We start from the raw sequence: 16,655 nt of genomic DNA, 5'->3' as shown, positions 1-16,655 counted from the left end.
AAAATAAAAAATAATAATAATAACTTTCTTATTTAAAATTTTGGGGAAATATAATTTAAAATGAATATTTATAATTGAAGCTTTTTGTTTTTTTTCTTCCCACAATTTTCATCCTAATTTGGTATCGTTTCTTTTTTGCAAACTAAATTGAAAACATATATCTTACAATTAAATATGGTTCACCATACGGCTGAAAATCCAGATTTGGCAAAAGTCCTTACATTTTTTTTTTGAAAATTTTTATGCGAACCCAAAAAAAAATTTTTTAACGTTCACGGCTTAACTTTTTTTTTTTTTTTTTTTTTTTTTTCTTTCTTTCTTTCTTCAAAGATATTCACATACATCATACCAAACCAACATGTCTTTGATTTCAGCTACATCGTGGGTTCCTAAAGGCTTTGCGTCTCAGCTGCCTGTCAAATACGACTTTGATGACGAGGAAATGGACCGCCTTGCAGGTCTTGCTCGTCTTCAGCTCGAAGAGGCTCAGGACGAGCTTGAAGAAGAAGAAGAAGAGATTGCCGAGACCAGCAACAAGGAGAAGATTTCTACACTGAAGAAGGACGAAGAAGATGGAGAGTAAGTATATATAGAAATTGGTATAATATTCAATTTTAACACATGCATATAGTCTTGCTTTGGACGAAGATTTGAAGGAATACGATCTGGAGCATTATGATGATGATGATGATGATGCAAACAAGGAGGACGATGGCGAGGGCATGGCTATGTTTAGCAACATTAAGAACCTTGTTTATCATGCAAATGGTGAGGATGATCCATACATTACACTTCCCAGCAAGGAAGAAGAAGAAGAGGAGCGCCGCGAGTGGGAAATCTACCCCACCGACAATTTGATTTTGGCAACCAAGACTGAAGAAGAAGTCTCGACACTTGAGGTTTACGTTTACGACGATAAGGCTTTGGACGGCGGCGATGAGGATGATGAGGATGAGGATGGACGCCATGATTCGAATCTGTACATTCACCACGACATTATGCTGCCGTCATTCCCCCTGTGTGTGGAGTGGCTGGATTTCCGCGTGGGCAAGGCACGTGAGGGCCATGTTGGACCTGACGGTGTTGTTGCACCTGGTAACTTTGCTGCGGTGGGCACATTTGAGCCTGAAATTGAGCTGTGGAATGTTGATGCCGTGGATTCACCTCTACCTGATATGATTTTGGGAGCCAAGCCGGATGATGACAACACTGTACTGACTGATGCCGATAAGCAACTCAAGAAGAAGAAGAAGAAGAAAGCTATTAAGAAGAAGATTAACGACCAGTACCATATTGACGCCGTGCTTGCGCTGGCAGCAAACCGTGTGCACCGCAACCTGCTTGTTTCTGGTTCCGCAGACACGACTGTGAAGCTGTGGGATTTGAACGAGGGTGTTTGCGCGCGGAGTTTGCAGCTTCATGACGACAAGGTTTCATCTGTGCGTTGGAACCCTGAACAAGGCACTGTTTTGCTTTCTGGTGGGTTTGACCGACGTGCGGTTGTGAGTGACCTGCGTGCAGCTGGGTCTGAGTCTGCCCGTCGTTCGTGGTCTGTTGAATCTGATATTGAAGGCGTTAAGTGGGACCGAGATGGTGTACATTTCTACGTGGGCACAGAAAGCGGTATTGTACACAAGTTTGATGCGCGTGTTGCAGACAAGAGTGTGTGGAAGCTACAGGCACACGATTCTGAGGTTAGCACATTTGACGTGAACCCTCACGTGGATGGGTTTATGGTGACAGGATCTTCGGACAAGACCATCAAACTGTGGGACTTGAGCAGTGCGACAGAGGGTGGCAAGGGCCCGTCAATGATTTTGTCGCGTGACTTGGATGTAGGCAAGGTGTTTAGTGTTGGGTTTGCTCCTGACCGCGAGGTGCTTGGACATATTGTTGTTGCAGGTGCGAGCGGTAAGCTCAAGGTGTGGGATTCTCTGAGTAACCGGACAGTGTATGAGCGAATTGGTCGCAAGTACAATGTTCAGCAGCGTAAGAAGGAGAAGCTTGCAGAGGCTGAGGAAGATGATGAAGAGGAAGAGGAAGATGATGATGATGAGTTTGCTGGTAACAGCAGCGATGAGGATGTTTAAAAAAACAAAAAAAAGGAGTTTTTTTTTTTGGGAAATAAAAGTATTGATATGAGATGTAGGAAAAATTATGATACATGATTCAGATAACTTAGTTTTAGACTATAATAATGATAAAGAAAAAAAAAAGTTGAAAATTTTCGGGCAAAGCCATTTTTTTTTTCAAGACAATTGATGATGAAATCATCCCAAAAAAAAAAAAAAAAAAAAAAAATTTTCAAGATAGTTTTGATTTTTTATGGGTATTATTGCCATAAATAGAAGATACAAGTTTTTAGTATATTTTGTTTTTGGAAGTATTGATTGAGTAGAACACTATCGCCAGGTTCCATTATCCAAGTAGAACTAGAAGTTCCGCCCGCGATAGCCCACGAAGCAGCCCGTTGCCCCGGTGGGAGAGGGTCCGAAAGAAGAAAACAAACAGAAGGGCAATTTTTTTTTTTTTTTTGGCCAGATAACAATTTTTTTTTCATAGATGAAGCACTTTTTATGTCCAAAAAAATAAATAAATAAAATAAATACAAAATATCAAAAGGTTCTTAAGAGTATGCAAGTTTGGTAAAAAAAATTTCCTTTTTTTTTTTTTTTTCAAGTATATTTCTGGTCGGCATTTTGGACAAACTGAATTAGTACTGAGTACCAAAGTCTCTTATTATGGTGGTAATTATGACTCAGAAAAAAAAAGTGCTGCTTCACACACAAGTATTTAATGAAAAGATTAAAAAAAAAAAAAGTGAGCAAAGAATGTAACTTTGGGTATTTTTTAGCATCCGCGGTCCATATAGGGCCGACAGTTTGTCGGGACGGGAAAAGGTAAAAAAAAAAAGAAGAAGAAGAAGAAACAACTTGAGGCGAAGATTATGTCTTCTACTATATATAATTGTTGATAGTAGGAATATGAAATAATATTGTATATATTGATGATATAACCCGTCACTTCTTTTTATCATAGTTTTTTTTTTATATCTACAGAGATTATTATTATTATAATTATTAAAAAAAAAACTGAGGTTATGAGAATGCCTAGAAACACAAGCCAATTATGATTTAGTAATTAGAAATTATACAGTATAAGAAAAAGACCTAATGCTTGGATGAAAGAAAAAAAAATTTTTTTTTATCATTTGTTACACTGGTAAAGCTGCAGTTTTCTTTAAATTGTTGAAATAAGAATTTTCTCTGCATTACTAGTAAAAAAAAAAAAGAAGAATAAGAAGAAGAAAAATAATGTCTGTGGGGAATCAAAAAATTTTCTATTTTCTGATTAGTTTAACAGCTGGAAAAGGAGGAGTTTTTTTTATTTTATTATTTTTTTAATTGAGCCAAGGAATAAAGAAAAAAAACTTTTTTTTTTCAGAAGAATGAAAGATTCGGTTTTATAAAAATTGAGACTTTGCTTTTCTTGGTTGCCTTTTTTATTTTTTATTTTTTATTTTTTAGTTCTATGTAGGAAATGATGAAGTTGATGATGACGATGCCCAATCTGATATTGGGTATGGTGGCTTTTGGAATCAACGAAATTTCCCAATTAGGACATGCTAAGCGAAACCGGCTGCACATCACTACATATATCAGAAAAGGTCGTCCTGCTAGAGAGAGACATTATTATTTTCCATAACAAAGCCATCTAACTTTTAATATAATTATATTGAATCTATTTACTTATAAGTAAATAGATTCGATATTAAAAAGTTACAAAATAAAACAAAATTAATTTATATTCTATAAAAAAAAGTGTAAATATTAAAGATCTTGAATTGTATTTAAATGGGGGGGTTTAATATATATATATATATTGGGAAAAGTAGTGGCGCATGTGATTGTCTTTTTTTTTTTTTTTTTCACCTCCCCCCAATTATTCCTTGGTGCGTCCTCCGCTCTTTACACTCACACAAACACACCTTTTTTTTTTTTTTTTTGCCTAGTTCCGGTGGAAGACACACCAGCACGGGCAAAGTATATCTGAGTAGTAGTATACATACATCAAGAGGGGTGGGGACGACCGTGAAGTATCTTCGTTATCAGACCAATCGCATTTAGGAATTTCGTAATATAGTTGAAAAAAAAATGGCTCTCTATCCTCCCGAAGAAGAAGAAGAAAAAGAAAAAAAGAAAAAAAAGGTGGGGGATAAAATGAGAGCAATAGGTATGATGATAGTAGTATATTGTCTAGTGATTTAGAAGGTACTATATATTATTAAATTTGAAGATGGTGATCACCATTTTCATGATTGTCTAAGCTTAGAAAGGTTACCTTTCGACTAAGTCGATTAAAGATTATCTTAAGAAAGACCCTCTTTTCATCAATTGAAAATTTAAGCCGAGGACCTTATAGTCCTTTTTTGCTTTTTTTTTTATTTTATTTAATTACCTTTTTTGCAACTGAAAAAAAAAAAATGAGGAACCAACCAAGAATTAAAGAATCAAAAGGAAGGACAATTAAGGCCCGCGCCAACCCCCGGGTGGGCTGATTGAGTGACTGGAGCACCATAGCCCCGGAGCTGTTGCGGGATCAGGATATATGAACATAATACCACCATTTGGAGTCAAATATTGAATAATAATAAAAAAAGAATGAAAACATGGTCGTGGAAAAATGCAAAAAAAATTAAAAATGAAAAATAAAAATGGGGAGAGCACTCAAAGAATCGGACCACAAGCGGAGCATAGTGGTAGAACCCCAGAAAAAAAAAAGCTTCTTTTAAAAGCTTCTTTATACTAATAAATATTAGGTTTTCTAATAGAAGCTATATACTTTTGGTATTTCAACTAATTTTTTTTTCTTTTGTATTTTTTATTGTATTTCAAATCTCAATTTTTCTATATGATGATGGAGCCTTTTCTATTTTATATACTGTTTTGTAAATCTCTAGAGTTTTTTTTTTTTTTTTTCAAATGATACACCCCTCCTTTTGGATCTCCCCGCTCTATTTTTCCCCCACTTGTTTTTTTTTTTTTTTTTTTTTTTTTCAAGGATAATGTTTTTTTTTTCTTTGAGAGAGACCGGTCGGGCGCAGGTTTTGGTCTGTTTACACATATGGAAATCTGAGTGTAGACATAATTATTTTTTTTTTAAAAAAAAAAAAAAAAAAAAGAAGTAAGTCCATAGGAATAGTGTTAATTACTAAGAAGAATCAATTATAATTACATAAACATGGCATAATACGGAGAATCCCGTGGGGCACGATAAGTTGAGTTGTAGGCCAGCAGGGCTGAATAATGTCTTTGTAGCTATTGGCTTGATTAGCAGCCATTATTAATAAGCGTTGAAAGATTACCTAATATTTCAGTTTCTGCCGCACATCACCCTCTTTCCATGAGCCCACATCACACTCAAGTTTTTTTTTTTTTTTTTTTTCAAATGAAGCTTTCAGTGGTAGTATTAGTAGTAGTATTAGTAGGAGTATTAGTAGTAGTAGTATTAGTAGTAGTAGTATTAGTAGTAGTAGTATTAGTAGTAGTAGTATTAGTAGTATTAGTAGTCATAGCAGTGCTACACCCCAACACTATTCACACTTAGGGCTTCTTCGTCCTCCTTTTTTTTTCTACCCTATTCTGCCTAATATAAATAAAATAAACAACCCTCGGGCTCCCACACACACACACACACACACACACACACACAACTAGAGGAGGGGCGTGTCAAAAAACTCATTTTTTTTTTATCGTGGCGCACGCATTATTTTATAAAGAAAAAAAAAAAGCATAAAAGACGCTGTCCATCCGCCACTTTTTTTTTTTTTTTTTTTCTTCTTCTTTTCTTTCTCTTCCCCGTTTGCCCTTTTGCTCAAAATCTCCTGGTCCATTGATTTTCTCTATTCTTATAAAATTATTTTTTTATTATATAAATATAAAAAAATAATTCCTGGTTCTATCTATTCTCTTTAGTTTTTTTTTTTTTTTTTTTGGATTTTAAAACATTTCCCTGGATTTTTTTTTTTTTTTTTTTTTTAATTTTTTTCTGGTTTTCTTTTTTATATAAATTCTCTGTGGTCTGGTTTGATATCAGATCTCCATTTTCTCATTGTTACCCCGCTCTCCTCGATTTTTTGTAAGTAGAAACTCTCAATTCTTTTTATTTATTTCTTTTTAGATGCAACTATATATATAAAATGGATAATTCTTCCAATCATCATTTCAATCATCAGCCATCCTCATCAAAATCATCTCCACTTTTTATTCAAATGGAATTTCTCCTCTTTTTTTTTTTTTTATTTTTTTTTCTTTGCCTAGTCGTCATCAATTATTTCATTGTCACTAACTAACTTGTGCTTTCTTTCTTTCTCTCTCTTTTTTTTTAATTATTTTTCCGCTATTGTGCTTGTACAGCAAAAAAAATTATCCCTTATCCTACCAATCACGGTACAAGAGTATTCTGATTACCTTATCTCATTCTCCATAATAGGCAACTCTCATCACAACTCTAAAAAAAAAATATTTGCTTGATCTGTCTCCTCACACAGTTTACAACCAAGTATTTTGTATGTCCTTAAATCACTCTTATTTTTTTTTATAATTATCCTTTCCTTTCCTTTTTACTTAACTTTTTTTTTTTTTTTTCTTTCCTTTCTTTCCACTTTCTAACACCTTAATATAGAATGTCTCAACAACAACAAGAATCCATTGACCAAGAGCAATACGCTCCCTATGAATATGTCAACACTCCTGAAAACAACTCGTGGGCTGGCGCCCTCCCCATGAAACAGGGCCTTTACGACCCAGAGTTTGAAAAGGATGCCTGCGGTGTCGGCTTTTCCTGTCACATCAAGGGACAAGTTTCCCACAAAATCGTCTCTGACGCAAAAGACCTTCTCTGCAAAATGACCCACCGTGGTGCTGTCGGTGCCGACGCCCGCGACGGTGATGGTGCCGGTGTCATGACCTCCATCCCTCACAACTTTATGGTTAAGCAATTCGAAACTACAAATGACTTTAAACTCCCCCCCATTGGCCAGTATGCCGTTGGTAACGTCTTCTTCAAGAATGACGAACAGGTCTTGGCCCAGTCAAGATCAACTTTTGAACACATTGCCCAGTCCCTTGGCCTGAGGGTCCTTGGCTGGAGACACGTCCCAAGAGACTCTTCCATTCTTGGTCCCGCAGCTCTCTCAAGAGAACCTCTCATTCTTCAACCCATTGTCGTTCTTGCCGACGCCTATGGCCCAGGAAACTCTCCTCAACTCACCTCTGCAGATGAGTTTGAATCCAAATTCGCACGCAGCTTTGAGCGACACCTTTACGTTCTCAGAAAACAATCCACTCACACTATTGGCCTGCACAATTGGTTCTACATTTGCTCTCTCTCAAATAAAAACATTGTCTACAAGGGTCAACTTGCCCCCGTCCAAGTCTACCAATACTACTTTGATTTGGCAAACGTCGACTACGAAGCTCACTTTGCTCTCGTTCACTCCCGTTTCTCTACAAACACATTCCCCTCTTGGGACCGTGCCCAGCCCCTTAGATGGGCAGCCCACAATGGTGAAATCAATACTCTCCGCGGTAACAAGAATTGGATGCGTGCTAGAGAAGGTGTCATGCAATCTGACGTTTTTGGCGACGAACTCGACCTGCTTTACCCCATTATTGAGGAAGGTGGTTCCGATTCTGCCGCCTTTGATAACGTTCTCGAACTTCTCATTATGAATGGTGTCCTTTCTCTCCCAGAAGCTGTCATGATGATGGTCCCAGAGGCTTGGCAAAACAACCCAGACATGAACCCCAAGAAGAAGGCCTTTTACGAATGGGCTGCCTGTCTCATGGAACCTTGGGATGGTCCCGCTCTTTTCACTTTTGCCGATGATAGATATTGCGGTGCTACTCTCGATCGTAACGGTCTCCGTCCATGCCGTTACTACGTTACTGACGATGATAGAATGATTTGCGCTTCTGAAGTTGGTGTCATGCACATTGACCCTGAAACCGTCATTCAAAAGGGCCGTCTCCGCCCTGGTCGCATGCTTCTCGTTGACACTAAGGAGGGTAAGATTGTCGACGACCGCGAGCTCAAGAGAAAGGTTGCTGCTAGATTTGATTTCAAGAGCTGGGCTTCTGCTAATCTCATCACCATGCCTGACCTTATTGAAAAGCTCCATTCCCGTGAGGGCCCCGCTGCCTTGGAGGCTCTCAAGCCTAAACTTGACACTCTTTCGGTCCAAACTGACCCTAGACTTTTGGCCTTTGGCTACACTTTTGAGCAGATTTCTCTTCTTCTCGCTCCCATGGCTGGTGATGGCAAGGAAGCCCTTGGTTCCATGGGTAACGATGCTCCCCTTGCATGCTTGTCTCCTCAGCCCCGTCTTTTGTTTGAATACTTTAGACAACTTTTTGCTCAAGTCACTAACCCTCCCATTGACCCCATTCGTGAGGCCATTGTCATGTCTCTTGAGTGCTACATTGGCCCCCAGGGTAATGTTCTTGAGATGAAGCCAAACCAAATGGATCGTCTCCACATGGCCACTCCTATTCTTTCCAATGAAGAATTTTCTGCCCTTGACCACCTCCCCAAGTTTTACCCTGCTTGGACTATTGCCAAAATTGACATTACTTTTGCTAAGACTGAAGGCATTTCTGGTTACACTCGTGCTCTTGACCGCATTGCTCAAGAAGCTTCTGAAGCAATTACTAACCACAATAAGATTATCATCTTGACTGACCGCGCCGTCAATGCTGACCGCGTTCCGGTCTCTGCTCTTTTGGCCACTGGTGCTGTCCACCACCACTTGGTTCGCCAAAAGCAACGTTCTAAGGTTGCTATTGTTGTTGAGACTGGTGAGGCCCGCGAAGTCCACCACATGTGTGTCTTGGTTGGTTATGGCGCTGATGCTATTAACCCTTACTTGGCCATTGAGACTTTGCTCAAGATGAACCGTGAGGGCCTTCTTAAGGACAAGCTTTCTGATAAGAAGATTGTTGAGAACTACAAGCATTCTATTGATGGTGGTATTCTCAAGGTTATGTCCAAGATGGGTATTTCCACCTTGGCTTCTTACAAGGGTGCCCAAATCTTTGAAGCTCTTGGTATTGACAATTCTGTCGTTGACAAGTGCTTCACTGGTACTGCTTCTCGTATCAAGGGTGTCACTTTTGACTACATAGCCCAAGATGCTTTCACCATTCACGAGCGTGGTTTCCCCTCTCGTGAGACTATCAAGCCTGAGGGTCTCCCTGAATCTGGTGAATACCACTACCGTGATGGTGGTGATGCTCACGTCAACACTCCTGTTGCCATTGCCAACATTCAGGATGCTGTCCGCAACAAGAATGAAAAGGCTTATGAGACCTACTCTAAGAATGAGTACGAAGCTATCAAGAACTGTACTCTTCGTGGTATGCTCGACTTTGATTTTGAGGATTCTACTCCTATTCCCATTGACCAGGTTGAGCCTTGGACTGAAATTGTCCGCCGCTTTGTTACTGGTGCCATGTCTTATGGTTCCATCTCTATGGAATCTCACTCTACTCTTGCTGTTGCCATGAACAGACTTGGCGGTAAGTCCAACACTGGTGAAGGTGGTGAGGATCCTGAACGTTCCAATGTCAATGAGAATGGCGACACTATGCGCTCTGCCATTAAGCAAGTTGCTTCCGGTCGCTTTGGTGTTACTTCTTACTACCTCTCTGACTCTGATGAACTTCAAATTAAGATGGCCCAGGGTGCCAAGCCTGGTGAGGGTGGTGAGCTTCCCGGTCACAAGGTTTCTCTTTCTATTGCAAAGACTCGTCACTCTACTCCTGGCGTTGGTCTTATTTCCCCTCCTCCTCATCACGATATTTACTCCATTGAGGACTTGAAGCAGCTCATTTACGATCTCAAGTGCTCCAACCCTCGTGCTCGTGTCTCTGTCAAGCTTGTTTCTGAGGTTGGTGTCGGTATTATTGCTTCTGGTGTCGCCAAGGCCAAGGCTGACCATATTTTGATTTCTGGTCACGATGGTGGTACTGGTGCTTCCAGATGGACTGGTATCAAGTATGCTGGTCTTCCTTGGGAACTTGGTCTTGCTGAGACCCACCAGACTTTGGTTCTTAACGATCTTCGTGGCCGTGTCATTGTTCAGACTGATGGTCAGATCCGCACTGGTCGTGATGTCGCCATTGCCTGCTTGCTCGGTGCTGAAGAGTGGGGCTTTGCTACTACTCCTCTTATTGCCATGGGCTGCATTATGATGCGCAAGTGCCATCTCAATACTTGCCCTGTTGGTATTGCCACCCAGGATCCTGAGCTTCGCAAGAAGTTCCAAGGTACTCCTGAACACGTTATCAACTTCTTTTACTACATTTCTAACGAGCTTCGTCAAATTATGGCCAAGCTTGGTTACAGAACTATTAACGAAATGGTTGGACACGCTGAGAAGCTCAAGGTTCGCGAGGACCTTCGCAACTCCAAGACTATCAACTTGGATCTTTCTCCCTTGTTGACTCCTGCTCACACTCTTCGTCCTGGCGTTGCCACCCGCAACATTCGCAAGCAGGACCACAGACTTCACATTCGTCTTGACAATAAGCTTGTTGATGAAGCTGAGGTTACCTTGGAAAAGGGTCTCCCCGTCAACATTGAAGCTCAAATTGTCAATACTGATCGTGCTCTTGGTACTACATTGTCTTACCGCATCTCCAAGAAGTTTGGTGAGGAGGGTCTTCCCAATGACACTGTTCATGTCAACATTACTGGTTCTGCTGGTCAATCTTTTGGTGCCTTTTTGGCTCCTGGTATTACCTTGGAGCTTGAAGGTGATGCCAATGATTACGTTGGTAAGGGTCTTTCTGGTGGCCGTATCATCATCTATCCTCCCACTGGCTCTTCTTTCAAGGCTGAAGAGAATATCATTATCGGTAACACTTGTTTGTATGGTGCCACTTCTGGTACCTGCTTCTTCCGCGGTGTTGCTGCCGAGCGTTTTGCCGTCCGTAACTCTGGTGCTACCGCCGTTGTTGAGGGTGTCGGTGACCACGGTTGTGAGTACATGACTGGTGGTCGTGTCGTTGTCCTTGGTCCTACTGGCCGTAACTTTGCTGCTGGTATGTCTGGTGGTATTGCCTACGTTTTGGACATGGCCCAGGAGTTCTCCAACAATGTCAATGCTGAGATGGTTGAGCTTACTTCCCTCACTGATCCTGCCGAGATTGCCTTTGTCCGTGGCTTGATTGAGGATCACCGTCACTACACCAATTCCGAGCTTGCTGACCGCATCCTTACTGACTTTAATCGCATCCTCCCCCGCTTTGTCAAGATTTTCCCCACTGACTACAAGCGTGTTTTGGAAGAGCAGAAGAAGAAGCAGGAGGAGGCTAAGAAGGCTGAGATTGTTGACTTTTTCCACAACCTCAAGGAGGACCCTGACGCTGATATTACCAATGGTGAGATTAAGCGTACTCGCACTCCTGCTCCTACTACTCCCGCATTTTTGCCTTCCAAGGGTGCCAAGGAGCCCAAGGTGTTGGATCTTGAAGACACCATTTTGGACCACGTTGCCGAGAAGAAGAAGGCTCAAGTTCTTAAGCTTGATAAGGTCAAGGGCTTTAAGCTTTACAAGCGCCGCAACGAGAAGTACAGACCTGCCACCGATCGTACTAAGGACTGGGCCGAGATTTCCAATCGTCTTACCAAGGAGGAACTCAAGTACCAGACTGCCCGTTGCATGGACTGTGGTGTTCCCTTCTGCCAGTCTGACACTGGTTGCCCCATTTCCAACATTATCCCCAAGTGGAACGAGCTTGTTTTCAAGGACCGCTGGTATGATGCTTTGCAGCGTCTTCTCATGACCAACAACTTCCCTGAGTTTACAGGTCGTGTTTGCCCTGCTCCTTGCGAGGGTGCCTGCGTCTTGGGCATTAATGAGGACCCTGTTGGTATCAAGTCAGTCGAGGCTGCCATTATTGATCACGGTTGGGCCCAGGGCTGGATCACCCCCAACCCTCCCCAACACAGAACTGGCAAGTCCATTGCTATTGTTGGTTCTGGTCCTGCTGGTCTTTCTTGTGCTGACCAGCTTAACCGTGCTGGTCACTCGGTTACTGTTTACGAGCGTTCTGATAGAATTGGTGGTTTGCTCATGTACGGTATCCCTAACATGAAGCTTGACAAGCGTGTTGTTGACAGACGTACTAAGCTCATGGCTGATGAGGGTGTTAAGTTCATCACAAACAGTACCGTTGGTGAGGACGTCACTGTTGACGAGCTCAAGACCAATAACGATGCAGTTGTTATGGCTTGCGGTTCTACCATTGCCCGTGACTTGAAGATTCCTGGTCGTGAGCTCAACAATATCTTCTTTGCCATGCAACTTCTTAAGTGGAACACCAAGGCTCTTTTGGAGGACACTCTTGACGAGGTTAAGGAGCTTCTTCACGGTAAGAATGTTGTTGTCATTGGTGGTGGTGACACTGGTAATGACTGTATCGGTACCTCTGTTCGTCACGGTGCCAAGTCTGTTGTCAACTTTGAGCTTTTGCCCAAGCCTGCTCCTACTCGTGGCAAGGACAACCCATGGCCCCAATGGCCCCGTATTTTCCGTGTGGACTATGGCCACACTGAAGTTGCTGCCCACTACGGTCAAGATCCTCGTGAATACTGCATTCTTTCCAAGGAGTTTGTTGGTGATGAAGAGGGTAATGTCAAGGGCATCAAGACTGTCCGTGTTGAATGGAAGAAGTCTGAGTCTGGCGCTTGGCAAATGTCGGAAGTTCCCAACTCTGAGGAGTTCTTCCCTGCCGACGTTGTTTTGTTGTCTATGGGCTTTGTTGGCCCTGAGGCTCAGAACCTTGGTGTTGAGCGTGATGGACGTGGAAATATCAAGGTTGCTAAGCCCAGCGGTTACCAGATTGAAGGTAACTTGTACGCTGCTGGTGACTGTCGTCGCGGTCAGTCACTCATTGTCTGGGGTATTCAGGAGGGTCGCCAGTGCGCTCGTGAGATTGACATTAATCTCATGGGCTCCACCAGACTCCCTGGAAGTGGCTCCATTGAGCAGCGTGACTTTAATGTCAAGACCAAATAAAGAGAGTGTTTATTGTTTTGATTGTTTTTTATTCATTTGATAGAGTTTATTTTTGTTTATACCAGGATTTTTTTAAGATTTTTATATATTTTTTTATAGTAACCAGAACCAGATATTTAAAAAAAAAAAAACCAACAAGCAATTTTACTTAAACAACCGATAAATTGCTATTTTTGATATAATTTATCATTATAATGATTCCTAATTAGGAATGAGAATTGATGTTGACTAAGCTGGCCTGCATGTAGTATCGATAAAAAGATATATTTCTTCTGCCAATGGATTACTAAGCGAGTTTAACGATAAAGGAGGCTAAATCTATTTCAAATTATTTAATGTATTTAATGCCCAGGTATATCGATTTTAATAATTTTCTTAATTAACTTTCTTTCTCAATTAACTTTTTTTTTTTTAAAAATGGCTACCACTGAAACAGCTCATATACTTAGACTCAGCGTGGATGTTGAACTTATTCGCAAATTTGCAGTTGAATATGCTACAGATAATTGGAACCTAACAATCACCCCAATGCATTTTCTATATGGGTTCTTAAAAATAGAAGATGAGGACGATCCTTACTTGCACTCAATTATTTTTGAAAAGAAAACGACCACAAGTTATGATAGTGTCTTAAGCTTGACTAATTGGAGGTCTCTGGTTGAAGATGAACTTAAAGGACTTTGTCAAAGTTGTAGATCTGTTGATACAGATGATCTTATCAAACAAGCCAATGACTATATACAATCAGCTTCCAAGTTTCAGAAAAACAAAAATGCTGTCTACATTGTTCGTGATCACTTGATACAACGGATGCTTGAAGATAGCGAGGTTTTAAACTTGTTCGAAAAGCAAAACATAAGTAAGGTGTCAATGGAGGATACAATCAATCTCAAAGACATGGAAGCGCGTGAAAACAAGATTGAAGACACAGAGTATATAAAATATTATACTAAAGATTTGACACAAATGGCACGACAGGGGAAACTAGGAATGGGGGCTGTTGGCCGTGAAACCGAAATTCAACAGTGCTTGGAAATCCTTATGCGTCACAGCAAAGCAAACCCTATTTTGGTGGGTGAACCTGGCGTGGGGAAAACTGCAGTGGTAGAGGGGTTGGCCGTGTTACTTGCAAAATCTGACCCGGCAAACCCCAACGAAGAAAAATCAACCACAGAAAAAAGTGATGAGAAACTTGCGAAATATAATGGGATTCCTCCTGTTCTTGCTGGAGCCCGGATTTTATCATTAGATATTGGTGCTTTACGCTCTGGAGCCAAGTATCGAGGCGAGCTTGAGGAGCGAATTAAAAATATTTTGGATGAAATACAAATGTTTCAAGAACCCATTATTTTTTTCATTGATGAGATTCATATGCTGATGGGTGATGGACATTCAGATGAAGCAAATATGCTTAAACCGTTTCTTGCTCGTGAATATAGTGGGATGCGGTGCATTGGGGCTACAACCAATACGGAGTACCGCAAACACATTTTCCCTGATCCTGCGTTTGTGCGGCGGTTTGAAAAGATCGATATCGCAGAGCCTAGCGAGAAAACAACACTAGACATTTTACGATCTCTTAAAAAAAAGATTAGCAAACATCACGATATCAAAATTTTGGATGAAGCTCTTGAGACTTGTGTGGGTTTGGCAAAACAGTACTTTGCACAAAAGAAAATGCCAGATTCTGCAATTGATTTACTTGAGAATTCAGCTGCAGCTGCAGCTGCTAATAAAATGGCAATGCCAGAGGAACTTGTTAAAATGGAACAAAAACTCAAAAGTTTGACTCTTAAGGTTGAATCTTTGCAAGAAGACAGTTTAATCACTGGTTCAAATGATCAACTACAGATTGAAAGAAAAAAATTAAATAGCATTAAGGCTCGTTTTGACGACATGACACAGACCAATAATGCTTTAGGAACCGCATTGGAAAACAAGAAAAAAATATTAGAAGAAAATATCAATAAACTTAAGCATTTGCCTAAATCCAGTTTTGAATTTAAAGATATCAGTTTTTTTATTCCAGGATTGAAAAATGATATTGAAGAATTGGAAAAAAATATTAATCAATCTAACGCGATTCCTCCTGGAATACTTAATAGCGCTCTTGTCAGGAAAGTTGCTGCCAAACTTTCTGGGATTCCGGACACTAGTTTATCTCATGATGACAAGTTACAGCTTGAGGAAATGCAAAAGTATCTTAGGGAAAAAATTATTGGGCAGCCTCATGCTATTGATGAGTTGTGTCAAAAGATTAGGCTTAAACGAATGGGACTTTTACAGCGTGATGATATCCCACTCAGCTTTTTGTTTGCAGGAATATCAGGGACTGGTAAAACTGAGCTTGCAAAGCAGCTAGCAATCAAACTTTTTGGAAGTTCTTCATCGCTGATCAGAATTGACTGCTCTGAACTTCAAGACAAGGGATCAGTAACTAAGCTTGTAGGTGCACCACCTGGGCTTGTCGGATTCACAGAGGCTGGAATTTTGACTGAAGGTATACGGACACGACCATACTCGATTGTTCTTTTTGACGAGATTGAAAAGGCAGACTTTACAGTGCTCACAGTTCTTTTGCAAGTACTTGGAGATGGCCGTGTGCGCGACAATTATGGTCGGGAAATCAATTGCTCTAATGCGATATTCATAATGACTTCCAATTATGGAGCAGAACAAATTGCAGAACTTCCTGATGAAAGAAATGATGCATACTACCAGCTCTTGAATCAAAAATTTGAAGGTCTACTTGCAAACAAAATGAGTCCAGAACTTGTGAATCGGATTTCTTCCGTAATTATCTTCAACAAATTGTCACAGAAAGCCATGGATGATATTTTGGAATTGCGCAGAAAAGAGTACACGGAACAGTTACACAAAAAAGACTACAGAATCGAGCTCAATTTTACTTCGGAAGCCAAAGAGTTTTTGCTGAGTCAATGGTCATCGCCATTATTTGGTGCGCGGCCACTTACCCGTCTTATGGAGCAAGAGATATATGACAAAATTGGACAAATGATTATAAGAAACGAAATCAAGCGCAAGGACAATTGTTATAAAAATGTTATAGTGAAACTAAACGAGCTTGGTAGAGGGTTGGAAATCTCTATTGAAAACTAATTTCATAATATTATAATTTACTTCAAATGATCAATACACAAATTTCATTTATTTTTTTCTTTATTTTTATCATCTCTATTAAAATCATACTAGATTTACCACATATGGTTAAAATTTTTTTTTTTGGCATAACACAAATGATAAGGTGAGATATGAGATTTTTTTTTTTCGATAAGTGGTTACAAACTTGGCTTTGAGTAAACTCAAAAAAAAAAAAAACGGTTGTAAGCACATTTCTTAAAAAATTAAAAAATTAGCGATGCTTGGTTTCGATCCAAGGACATCAGGGTTATGAGCCCTGCGCGCTTCCTCTGCGCCACATCGCTTTCAAGTTGTTATTATTTATTATAATAATTTGTATAAAAGAAAAGACAAAAGACACTATAAATTTGATAAAAATTTTTTTTTTTTTTTTTTTTTTTTTTTTTTTTATCTAAAGTACTGGAAAAAA

The 16,655-nt window shown here is 40.2% G+C and overlaps 3 protein-coding genes across 3 annotated transcripts; all 3 read left to right on the top strand.

Annotated features, from left to right (window-relative positions):
• Nucleotides 1-358: 358 nt before the first annotated feature.
• SAPINGB_P004723 (uncharacterized protein) lies at nucleotides 359-2,090 on the top strand (the record flags this gene model as incomplete). Its single annotated transcript, XM_031999438.1, has 2 exons — nucleotides 359-579; nucleotides 632-2,090. 2 exons carry the CDS (start codon nucleotides 359-361, stop codon nucleotides 2,088-2,090), a joined length of 1,680 nt encoding a protein of 559 aa, XP_031855329.1.
• Nucleotides 2,091-6,685: 4,595 nt separating this feature from the next.
• Nucleotides 6,686-13,084, top strand: SAPINGB_P004722 (uncharacterized protein; the record flags this gene model as incomplete). The annotated part of the gene is made up of 1 exon (XM_031999437.1): nucleotides 6,686-13,084. The coding sequence occupies one exon, from the start codon at nucleotides 6,686-6,688 to the stop codon at nucleotides 13,082-13,084; it is 6,399 nt and encodes a 2,132-aa protein (XP_031855328.1).
• A 417-nt stretch (nucleotides 13,085-13,501) lies between these two features.
• SAPINGB_P004721 (uncharacterized protein) lies at nucleotides 13,502-16,204 on the top strand (the record flags this gene model as incomplete). Its single annotated transcript, XM_031999436.1, has 1 exon — nucleotides 13,502-16,204. One exon carries the CDS (start codon nucleotides 13,502-13,504, stop codon nucleotides 16,202-16,204), a length of 2,703 nt encoding a protein of 900 aa, XP_031855327.1.
• Nucleotides 16,205-16,655: the final 451 nt, after the last annotated feature.

This window comes from Magnusiomyces paraingens (genome assembly GCF_902498895.1).
Source record: "Magnusiomyces paraingens strain CBS 517.90 genome assembly, contig: contig3, whole genome shotgun sequence".
NCBI lineage: Eukaryota > Fungi > Ascomycota > Dipodascomycetes > Dipodascales > Dipodascaceae > Magnusiomyces > Magnusiomyces paraingens.
This window is presented reverse-complemented; position numbering and strand designations above follow the sequence as displayed.